At 39.5% G+C, this 12,562-nt stretch overlaps 1 protein-coding gene across 3 annotated transcripts in view; it reads left to right on the top strand.

Moving 5' to 3' along the window:
- MIPEP (mitochondrial intermediate peptidase) overlaps nucleotides 1-12,562 on the top strand; it is a 53,839-nt gene that overhangs the window by 30,128 nt on the left and 11,149 nt on the right. For 2 of the 3 annotated variants that reach the window (XM_083736646.1, XM_083736647.1), the window contains exons 15-16: nucleotides 487-561; nucleotides 5,077-5,196. In XM_083736646.1, the coding sequence (XP_083592772.1) occupies nucleotides 487-561; nucleotides 5,077-5,196 (195 nt within the window). Of the gene's footprint in view, nucleotides 1-486; nucleotides 1,502-1,579; nucleotides 5,197-12,562 lie in introns of those variants that run through there. The other variant, XR_014563588.1, reaches the window with a different exon arrangement.

The raw sequence follows: 12,562 nt of genomic DNA on the forward strand, positions 1-12,562 counted from the left end.
AGCAAAGGAGCAGAGATTCCATTTCTTCCCCAAAAGAGATTCCCCAAAAATCTGGAGCAGAGATTCCATTTCTTCTTACCTGCTTTTTCTGCTGTTTTTATTTTCTTCTGTGAGAAAAGGAAAACCTTAACTTTTCTTCTCCACTGGAAGAAGATATTTTGCGTGACATGCTGATCCAACTATTGCTACTTCTTCTACAGGTCCTAAGCAAGCACCTGGCTATGTTTTCACTTGCACAACCATTTACCTTCTCCAGACTAGAAGCTAGCAAGGAAAGCCAAGCCAAGTGTCCTTTCATTAAACAATCAAGATGCGAAATAGGTGGTAGAAACAACAGAGAGCCCCCAAGCCATGTTCTTTTCCAGCATACAATTAAATACACATTTTACTTGCACGTGACGGTTACTTTGTCTGTTCGTTGAGTCTATTTAAAAATTGTTTAAAAGATTTCCATCTCCCCATCTTCTTTTTTTATTATTTTTCAAGCCATTGCCCAAACATATGGTGTCAAGACTCTGCGAATCTAAGAAAGTTTGTGCTGCTGCCGACATGCAGCTTCAGGTATGTTGTTTGGTTCCATATGATTTTAACCTTACTATGAAGTTGTGAAAGATCTTAAGATTAGCACAGCATCATTTTAAAGTTATGACTCAGTGGTGCAGATTCTTTGGCACATTTGTACAACTGTTGAATACTTAAAATGAATTACTTTAAAACTTTATGGGATTTTAATGTCATCGACTCTTAAGTGTAGAATGAGTTGCAGTTTGAAAGTAATACATAGCCAAATAAACTTTTCTTAAAGCTAAAACTTGACAGTCAAAAGTCAATCTAAGCTTTTTAAAGTCTGCAATGCTGTTAGAAAAAGTTCAGGTAACTCTGTAGGGAAAGAGATTTCTACATTGTGCAGCAGCCAGTGAAAACCTACTTCTATGGAATGATGTGAATTTTAACTCTGGTTTCTTCTTGACTTCAATTAAAAAAGAGACAGCCAGCTTCAGAAGCACATCTTCCAAACACTAGCGTGAATTCCCCTCTGCCTTAACTTGCCTCTAGTGCTAGTGCTGAACTAGGTTTCCTTTTAATCAGGATCTGAAACTGCAGTTTAAACTGGGGCTCAGATCCTAGTTTAAGGGCAAACTTGTTTAGTGTGAACTGGTTGAAGGTCAGTGCCAATATTTATCTGAACTCTAGTTAAGGCAGAGTGGGAAAGAAGAGAAGATGGGAGGATAGCTGCCTCCCACTTTTCTTGGTCATGGGTAACAAAGAGCCAGCATTACATCTGCACTAGCCCCATGATGTGCCTTTGATCTCTAAATTTGGTGCACAGATAGAATGATTGTTCCTGCTTCCTTATGATAGATTATAGTGGGTTCCTGAATCTAAATGTCTTGCTTGTGACCTCTGGATTGGAGGATAAGGCCAAATAATGTGGGGCCTCATCAAAGCCAAATTGTGTTTTACTTTGTTTTTTGTTTCTTCTTTTTTCTTGGTTAATTTTGTTTATAATATAATTATAATTATAATTATAATTATAATAAAAGTCCCTCTAACTTCAGTGGGACGTCTGCAAATTAAGCATGCATGGTGTTGCAGCTTTTTTGTGTGGATCCATTAAATAAAAGGCACTGGAAACTGTCAGCCTAAAATATAAATATGCAGAACAAGAGCATGCAAGCCAAGTTTTCATTCTGGCAATGGACTTGAATGGTTGCCATGTGCTTTTCCAAAAACTAATCATTCTAACAGAAGCAACATAATCCGTTAGAAATGTTTACATGCTTATTTCTAAAGACTCTGATAAATGCATAAGCCAGAACAAATCTATAACAAATAAATGCATTTCGGGGGACATCACGAACTAGTCTAGTATGTAAATGTATTTATTTATTTATGAACCCAAATCTAATTTATTCTAAAGAGAAAATGCATTTGAACATTCTAAACGAGAACTGATTCTATTTTAGGTAATTTACGCACATAACATATTGGCTTAATCATAACGAATCTTCCCCAAGGAAGTTCATCTCTAAGAAAATACTGAATAAAGCTTTCAGTTGTGTTTATTTTAATGAAAATGCATTTGGTTTGTTTATGGCTCTCAAATTATTAAAAGAGCTCTATTTTGGGAGATTTATCAGTGAACGAAATAATTAGAACTTCTAGCTTATTGGGTAAGAAAATCACCTGGTAACTCCCTTTCCACTTATTTTCCTTAACATGAGATAGTTCTTGAAGAATATATATGAATGAATGAATGAATGAATGAAACAAGAGGAGAGCAAGTACATCGAATGCTTTTCTTGTGCCCTTGCAGTATGCAGTATCTGAACTGAGATCGGTAGGGGGGTCTCTGAGTTGATCATAAGGTCCCAGTGATGGAGAAAACCGTCCTGTCTTTTCCCAGGTTTGCCACTTAAAATATACCATCCTGGAACATGCTGAGTCCTTCTGTCATGACATCAAGAGCTGTAATAGCAGTCACTTTTCTCTCCCTTGGCAGTCATAGCAATTTCTCCAACACCAAGCTTGCTTTGGAAATTGCAGGGTGACTAAGAGTTATGCATAGGTCACCCACCTCATTCCACAAAGAACGAGGACAGTCTGAAACATAATTGTGGTTAAATGTCTGTCTCCTCCAAGCCTCTACAGGATATCAAGGCTTCGATAATTATAACTTTAAATTCTTAGCTCTTTCCCCTTCAGTTCTCTCCAAACCCACAGTTTGACTGGGAATATTTGGAATTCCAAATCTAGGGTAGAGGCTTTTCGTTCTTCTTTCACATATCGCTAGAGTCTTTTCTGAACTGTACTGTTTCACATGGGTAGTTGCATTTAAACCCTCATTGCACACAGTCCAGCTCTCTCTCTCATGGGTTATATTTTTAGGTGCAAGGATCTTTAAAAAAACAAACAAACAGATGGGGTGCTCCAAAATAGAATAACCCTCCTGCAATCTGAAGTAATTTAATTTTTGCTCCACCAAAAAGCAGAATAAGGGAGCCTCCAGGCAAAAGTACTGGCATACCTATAAAAGTTGTAGAGCTTCTTAGTAATTGAGTTTTTACAGGCCTCTCACCAGATGAGAGATAAGTGGGTGGCAAGGTCATGTTATAATGTTCTGTGCCAAGTTCCACAGAGCACAGGGCTGATAAATCGGTGGTTCTTTGTGCCAAGAAATATCTTGGTGCAATTCAATCAGTATTAAGCATTTTTCAGCCATGTTGCCTTAATTGGGAAAGAGAAGCACATGAGACCTAAAAGTCGGTAACTCTGGTGAATCAATCCTCTCGTTTCATTTTAGATACACTATCTTACAAAATGTTACTTTCCATCCAAATTTCTAGTGCAAGCTCTTTTGTGGGATGAGAGATTTTGGCAGTACTGGGAGGACACCAGAACCCTGTCTTTATGTTCTAAGACTAGTTTGAAAAGGACCTGGAAAGGAATTCTCCCCACCACTGTAGTTTTCCATGGGAATTTATGTGGTACAATACTGGGGTTTGGTTTTTCATGAAGATGTTCTTCTCATGGTTTGGAATCCACATCTTGCCACTCCCACAAAGACTGTAGTGGGGATAATGACTGCCACCCTGTTAAAAAAAACCCAGTATATTTTTAATGTACAGCAACCATTCATGACTCAAATTAATTATAATTTGATTCTTTATAACTTTGCTCTAGGCTTTGATTGATAAGACCAGTTATTAAGATGTCAAAAGCAAAAAATGGAGTACCCCCCCCCCCCCCGGTTTCTGCAATGTTTCTTTATAAATAGCACATCAATGATGGCCTCAATCAAAATTTGGCTAGAAACCAACCATATGTCCCAGCCTGCCTTCAATATATTAGCTGCTGTTCAAATAACACTGCAAAAATATGCTGGTGGATCCAGCATAGTGCTTGATTTCTCCTCTGCTTTCCTGTCTCCCTGACTTGGTCCTATTAACTCCAGGTATTTAGCTAGAAATTAGTACTGATGGAAGAAGTGGAAGCCTTAGATTTGCTCAGGTGTCCTTTTATAACAGCTGTGCAGAAATAATGATCCTGAGGGCTGTGTGGAGGATTCCTTTGTAATACAAGAGTCGATAAGACACATGTGCATACCTACCTGATGCAACAGCATGGTATCTTTTAAGGATCAGGCTGAAGTCTTATGGATGTATGGCGGCTTCCTTTTGAAAAAGCAGGATTTTTGTGCATACACAAGACTTGAGAATGGGAACATCATAGGAAGGTTTATTGGGCAGAATCAGATCACCATCTAGCTCAGTATTATCTATGCTGATTGGTAGTAGCTGTCCAAGTTTACAGACAGAGGTCTTTCAGAGATGCCAGGGACTGTAGCTAGAGTCTTCTCCATACAAACCATATGCTCTTTTACTGAACTAAAACTCTTCCCCAGTATTGAACATGTGAACAGAATTATGTTTTTATTTTTTTTATTTTTGTGTGTGTGTGTGTGTGTTGCGGGTGGCGCTGTGGTCTAAACCACTGAGCCTCTTGGGCTTGCTGATCGGAAGGTTGGTGGTTCAAATCCCAATGGCGGGGTGAGCTCCCGTTGCTCTGTCCCAGCTCCAGCCAACCTAGCAGTTCAAAAGCACGCCAGTGCAAGTAGATAAATAGGTACTGGTGTGGTTGGAAGGTAATGGCATTTCCGTGCACTCTGGCACTCATCATGATCCTCCGTGCACCAGCAGCAGTTTAGCCATGCTGGTCACATGACCTGGAAAACTGTCTGTGGACAAACGCCAGCTCCCTCGGCCTGAAAGTGAGATGAGCGCTATAACCCATAGTCGCCTGTGACTGGACTTAACGCTCCAGGGGTCCTTTACCTTTTACCTATATATTTGGAAGCCGCCCAGATGGCTGGGGCAACTCAGTCAGGTGCGCAAGGTACAAATAATAATAAAACTAGTATTATTCTGAACGTTATTCTATATTACTCTTATGAAGAAAAGCAAGGGAATGCATGTATTTTAATCTCTTTTATTCTGCTGCATGTCTGAATTTGTTAACCACATGTTGACTATCAAGAGTGAGCCATAGCTCAGTATATATATATTATCTGTCTAGATCTTTTATGCTGTCTTGGACCAAATATACCATGGGAAACATCCTCTAGAGAAGTCAACCACAGAGATTTTGAAGGAAACTCAAGAGAAATTCTATGGATTGCCATACGTTCCTAATACTGTGAGTATCATATTTCATGCAGATTGATATTTTAAAAGAAAATGAAGGTTAATGGACTTAGTCATATCCATTAATTTCTGAGTAAAAATTAGTTGACTACCACCCAAATGATTTTATATTATCATTTTAAAAAGTTTTTTATCTGTGGAACTGTTTTATATCTGTTATTATATTGTAAATTGCTTTGGGATGACTCATGGGAAGCAATTTACAAGTAAAATAAATGCTACTAGTAATAATATAGCTTGAGGTGAGGAGTATAACATTCAAAATAGGAGGGGCAAGTAAAAACGTCCTTGAATAAGACCAGTGACTTGGATGCACCTAAGGTAGCTGTCTGGACCCCAGGCATAGTTTAGGCTTACTGCAAAGCATAGAAAAAATATTGAGACTACTTCAAAATGTTTCGCTGTTACTTCTTTTTCAGTTTCCTAAAGGGTATAATGTAATCATTAGCCTGCGTGCATTTTACACAAGGCTACAAACAGTTTAAATATGCATTGAAGAACTTCTGAGTGTTTTTATAATGTTGTACAGAAAGCAGAAGTGGGTCATTTTTAAGTGAAATATATGTTGTGGTCAGTGTGGCTCTTTCATTCAATTTGCAAACCCAGAAAATTCAAAAATTCAGATTTTAGAGACGCTTGTGAAAACATCCTTTAGTTTTGGAATGCTTGTAACTTGCTGCTTCAGCCAAAGTGGAAAACCCATTTGTTTATACAAATTGTATACCCTTGGATTAACTTTCAACTGGGTCATCTTAAAGTACACTGTAAAACCAGGTTTTACGAGACTGCGTGTAGGAAGAGGAAAATTAAATGAATGTGTAACAAACCCTTTGTGGATTTTTCTGTAAATAGTCTCTGGTTATTGTTTTATAAAGGTGGTTTCATAAACTCAGCATTCATTTCAAAACCATAACAAAGTTAGTACTTTGAAAACCAGCTCATGAATCTTGGATTGCTTTTTTTTTAAAAAAAAAAAAAAGAGAAGCCCTTTCATTTCTTCATTTGAACAGAAAAGCTACAGATAATGATCTCAAGAAAACCGAATCCCACTTAGGTCCCATTGAAATCAATGGGGCAAGTTAGTTGTGACTAACTGGAGCAATAATTTAGTAGAGCTTAAGCCAACGATCTTCCTTTGAAGTGAGGCCAACAGTTTTCAGGAAACATTTCCCCCTAGCTATTCACAGTTCTTGAAGCAGAATGTTTGGAAGTTGTCAAATTGCAAACCACTTGAAGCTTTTAAGGAAAAACTGACCTCATGAAATCCAGCCCTTTATGACTGTAGCATTAGTGCTTTTTTAGTAATAGGGTTGTGCCAGAAGTGGTTTAGTCATGCTGGCCACATGACCCTGAAAGCTGGCTGTGGACAAACGCCAGCTTCCTTGGCCTGAAAAGCGAGATGAGCGCCACACCCCATAGTGTGACTGGACTTTGACTGGACTTAATCATCCAGGGGTCCTTTACCTTTACTTTAGGTAAAGGTAAAGGTACCCCTGACCATTTGGTCCAGTCATAACTGACTCTGGGGTTGCAGTGCTCATCTCTGCTCATGGTCATGTGGCCAGCATGACTAAGTCACTTCTGGCGAACCAGAGCAGCGCACGGAAATGCCGTTTACCTTCCCGCCAGAGCAGTACCTATTTATCTACTTGCACTTTGACGTGCTTTCGAACTGCTAGGTTGGCAGGAGCTGGGACCAAACAATGGGAGCTCTCTCCATCGCAGGGATTCGAACTGCCGACCTTCTGATCAGCAAGCCCTAGGCTCTGTGGTTTAACCCACAGCGCCATTTTGGTAATAATGTAGCATTTTGCTTACACATTGAGGGGTTGCTGGCTTCCCCCTTCAGACTGCATCCCTTGCCCTCAAGAGTCGCTCAGGGTGGCTGGAATTCCCTGGGATCCTGTGTGGTGTGGTATAAAGTCTGCAGTCTGTGGAAAAAAGTGGGGTCCCCCTCCCCTACCTTCTGTGTGACTGAATGGCCTTCCCCCATAATGTATGGGGAGTTTGGACACAAGTCATTATGCATTCTATACAATCTGGGAGCTTTCTTCTGAAGCCTGCAGACCTCATTGACCCGCATGTAGCAGTGAGCATATATAGGACCAGGGATGTGATTAGATTTTGCCAGAGCCTGGCTTGGAAATGAATTTCTAGGATACTTAAAAGTATGCCTTCGAGGAGACGTTAACTTTTAGGAATCCCTGGACTACTCCCTGCAACACCTTTTGCTAACCTGGATCAATATCTGGGTCACAGAAGAGTTCCTAGTCTCTCCATGCTAGCTACCAAAGTGACCTCTCCTCTCCTTCCTTTACTTGTAGCTGCAGCAACTGCAAAAGGGCTTGGGAAGGAAGGGAGGACCCTCCGCATTGTCCCAGTGTGGCACTCTTCCTGGGCACTATGGCCATGTGATATGCCTTGGGAAGACTCCAGTTCCCAAGAGCCACCGCTCTTTCAGCCCTGACATGCAATAATCCATTAAAAAGCTATAATTAATAATTCAAGGACCATATGGTATCTTTCCAGAAACACCTAAGTGGTTAATTGAATGTGAAATTCCTTTCCTCTTCTCCAATATAAACTACTACAAAAATATTTATATCCCTTGTCTTGCTGGGTTTATTTATGAGTTGGTAATAAAAACACAGAAGTGTTATAAATTGAAAGTTTAATCTCTCGTTTGACTCACTTTTCAAAATCTCAGGGTGCTTTTTTTGTTTTGTTTTTTTACTTTCCTATTCCTGACTTTAGAATACCCCCTCTTCCTGTATTATTTTAAGCTGCAACTGTACACACTTACCTGTGTGTGCACAGTTCACATACGTTCACATTAGAGTTGGACTTAAATTATTTATGTAATTATTCATTGCATTTATATCTCACCTTTTCACTAAGGAGTTCAAGGTGGCTTTCTTGGACCATCCATCCCCGTTTAATCCCCACATCAATCCTGTGGGGTAGGTTAGGCTGAGAAGCTGTGACTGGCCCAAGGTCACCCCATGAGCTTCATGGCTGAGGGGGGGATTTGAACCCTAGTCCCCCCAGGTCATAGTCCAACACTCAATAACTGTTACTCCACACTGGCTATGCATAGGTTTGCACTGTTAAAAGGCAATTTTGCAAGTTAGCAGAAAATGGAAAATAATACTTGGGGCCATATGTATTTGAGGCGGTTGCTGATGACCCATTCTCCCAGAAGACTTAAATGGAGGCTTAAATCCACTGTTTATGACCAAGAGGAAATAAAAATGTTAGGAGGGCCTTGCTGGCACAGAACAAAGGCCCGTCTACTCCAGCATCCTCTATCCTGCAATGGCCAACCCCATGCTTTTGTGAACCAGGGCATGAAGGCAGCAGCCCTCCCCTACTCTTGTACCGTATGGCCACCGTGGCTAGAAACAATCCCAGTGAGTAGATTGCTTTCCCTACAGGAAAACAGGGCATTTACTGAAGAGGCAGAATTCCCATATTTAAGATATTCTGCGCTTATCGCCATCTTTGGGTTATAAAATAGCTAAGAGAAGGTACCTCATTAAACATGTAAGCTTCTTTGAGTTACCAAGAAGACTCTCTGGGAGAATGAGCAACCTAATCACAAAATCTTTACCACTTCATAAACATACAGAACAGGATGACCCACAGGGGATTATAAAATGTTGCAATAACTTAATAATGCTGTTTGCCCATACATTCACACAAAGAGAGTGATAGCATCAGAGCAACCTTAAGTCCCCGTTCCCGTCCCCCCAATCAGAGACCAGGAAGCAGTTTTGTTGTTGTCTAGTCTAATGGAATGTTGTACAGGGTGGGATTCTAGGAGACTCAAGGACATTTTCACTCTGGGTGGGTAGGTAGTTCAGTGGATAGGTTTTGCTTCACCTTCTACCAGATTGCCATCTTTTGGCTTGGGAAAGCGGCCCTTGCCAGCAACCGTGGCTTTTATCATTTATTTACTTGTAACTTAACTTGCTTTTACAGCATTTGCCTTATTAGTTCATTTGCCTAAGGCATGTATCTCTGGTCTGATTCATCTTGTTCATTCCTGCTTTCTGAAGCATAGCATTCATGAATTTCATTGAGTTTGAAGCATTCATCTCAAGTTGTTATGCTAGAATGCCTTTTCCGTACATCACATACAGGGCCAGGTTACCTTTAATGAAATGCAATTCTCTTTACAGCCCAAGACGTAGTGAAACAGACCATCCCTTTGCAGGCACTGCATTGCAAAACACAGGGAGGTATTGAACTATGTTTTATTCAGAAGAGACCCATGGAAATTAATGAATGTGGCTAATGTCAATTAACTTCAAAAGGTCTGCTATGAGTAAAACTTGATTGAATATCACCCACAATATTCTACAGGCTTCACAATAGTATTACATTGCTGGCACATGCTGGTATGCTTGTCCTTACATTTGCTGTCATGTTACCTGTTCCTTAATGAAAACAGTAAACTAGCCCCTAAACATTTTCATGCATCAAAACATTTTGACGTACAATTAATTATCCTGAAGGAGGCTATACACCCGATTGCAAAGCCTTTCTCTTTAAACCATACTTTATGTGGTACAGTACTTTTTTCTAATTACCCAGGACACCCTTTAAGGATATTGTTGAAGTTTTCACTATGAATGAAGATCAATAGGGAAATGTCATGTTAGGAGAAATTATAGCTTCTGATTTACAGTCTTGTTAGTTCTGATTTGCCTGCCAGCTTAAATAGTTAACCCCCATTCTGTCCATATTAATAAACATTCTACTGATGTGAATAAAGATTTGCTTCCATATAAAAGCATTCTGGATCACCTGAAATTAACAGATTTTTTTCATTCTAGACTAATTCTCTATAACGTGAAGGGTAGCAAACTTTTTCACAAACATGTTTGACTAAAAAAAGTTTATTTTTGAAATAATTGGCTTTGGAGTTCTAAAATCACAGCAGGTATCTCTCTCCTCCCCTAAATTCTCAAGCCAACTGAATGAGAGCAGTGCTTCCTGAATAGGCATACACTTGAAGGAATCAGAAAATTACCAAACATCATTTTCTGACAGTTGAAAAGATTCATGCAAAGCAATTAGTACTTTCAGCACAGCCCTAAGTAGGTCTGTATTAAGTTCTACCATGTTATCTTCAGCTTTAAAATCTCTCTGCTTTTGCAAATGTCAGGTCATAATTTGATGTAGTGATCTCCAGCATTTTGCTCCATAATTCCATCAAGATTTGACGAACTCAGACTGCTTACAGCTTTAAAGTTTAACTGACCCCTTTAGATAGCATATGGCTGCAGTTTGCCTCAAAGCTTTTTTGTGTGCTAAATTGAATGTAGGGTATTGTATTAATGCACTTATAATTATGTTTTATAGTCCTAGAATATAACAAATGTGTGTTTTATTTAAGACTCTTGGCCACAAGAGAGCAGTTAGCTTTTCATCCTTTCTAATAAAAATCATGTATGGGGTTTTTGGAAAACGTTCAGACAAGATAATCATTGGTTGATTGATGGTATGTTGATGGGAAGCAGGCATCTTTAAGTATTAATTTTTGTAGCTCAGTCATGCACCTTTATTTCTGTCTCTTATACCTATATGAAAAAAACAGGAAGGAACATGACCTGCAAATGGCATGTTATCACAACCTCTGGGCTATGCTATAGAGCACATCACGATTTAATAAACTCTTGGAATGTTTTCCTGCAGCTTTTTCAAGACTTATTACATATTTAACTGGAGCAGTTGATGTAGTTGAAGACTTCATCAACTTGCTTGCAAGTTAGAAACATGACCTTAAGTAAGGTGTAGGTTTTACTTATTTGTGCATATAGCTGCAGGCTGGGTGAGTTCCCAAATGGAATTTGAAACATGAGGGTTATTTTTATAGTTGAAAAGATCATATTGTGCAGTGACAGAAATGTGGATTATAAGCCACAATTGAAATGGGAGTTAAAGTATGAAATGGGAAGAACACCACTCTTTCACACTTCCTCCTTCAGCTCTATAGACTTTTCAGTGCTAAGCTAGGTGGGAGCAAGTATGTGATTCAACAGCTTGCTCTTGACTGCCTAATCATGGTGACATTAGCATCATATACTGCAGCTGTGTAGTAAGGGAAGTGAATCTTGCAGCACAACCCATTAATCTGCCATACTCTAAATGAATGGTTATAATAAAAAAAGTACATGCATGAAAAAGTTCTGTGATGGTAAACAATGCCTTTAGGATGCTGTGACGTGCAAGATCCCCATCCTGTCCGTGTCCATGTCTACACCTAGTTTCATGCAATACAACAGTTTTGTGCGATATCACTGTGGTGCATCTGGAGACTCTGACTGTTGACGGTGCACCAAACTGACTCCGCTTGCAACACATTCATATTTCACACTAGTGAAACAGGTGTTGTCTCACATTAATCAAAGGATCAAGCCAAAAGCTCTTCCCTTGAAATCATTCTGAGGGCTTGGTTGCAATCAAGATTCCTCATGGGAATGCGTTTGTCTGGAATCAGTTGGATGAAGTCACAAATGCCAGGACTTCAGAAGTGATCCATTGCTAATGGAATGCAATAGATAGGTACTCCCTTCTTCTTCTTCTTCTTCTTCTTCTTCTTCTTCTTCTTCTTCTTCTTCTTCTTCTTCGCAACTGGAGTATGGAGCTGATCAGTTCCTGTCTTTCCAGTCAGTGCATATAGCAGCAAACCTGTGGTCCTATTGTTAGTCAAGAAAAAGGAGGCTAACACAGAAGAGAAGGAGGTGGCACTCCTACTCCCTTTCAATGCCTTTTAATAACAATCTACAGTCTCTCACATTAAGTGAGAAGCACCACATTAGGGATGGGAGGGTGTTTCCCCATAAATCAATGTCAATTTATAAGAAGGGCCCAGCTTCAAAAAATGTGTATCCAGAGTGATAACATGACTCAACCAGTGTCCTATGTCCATTGGGGAGGAGCATGCATACATCTCCCCAAGAATCTTCTGCAATGCTTATTTGAGTGTAGATGTGCTGAGGCTCCTCGTAGGCAAGTCAGTATTGAAAGGGGTTCCTGCAAACTAGTTAGCTGAAAACCACTGCACTAGAAGATCAGAAAAATCCTCTTTTAGAGGCTCAGAGAGGGAGAGAGAAATCTGAAATAGTAGGGAAAACATATTCTTTTACACTTTGGTAAGAAGGTCTGTTTGGAAATAATTCAGATCCTGGGCATGTAAAGAATGGTTCCATTGAAACCTTTCAAGCTGAAACTTCAAATCCTCAGATGAAAGACTTATAATAGACTATAATAAAAACCAACATGTTTTATTAATTCAGCCTATATTCCCAATATGTTTTAAATGTGTTTTGTGTGGTGGATTATAGCTAAGG

This window comes from Podarcis gaigeae, assembly GCF_964106915.1.
Source record: "Podarcis gaigeae genome assembly, chromosome: 4".
In the NCBI taxonomy this organism is placed as follows: domain Eukaryota; kingdom Metazoa; phylum Chordata; class Lepidosauria; order Squamata; family Lacertidae; genus Podarcis; species Podarcis gaigeae.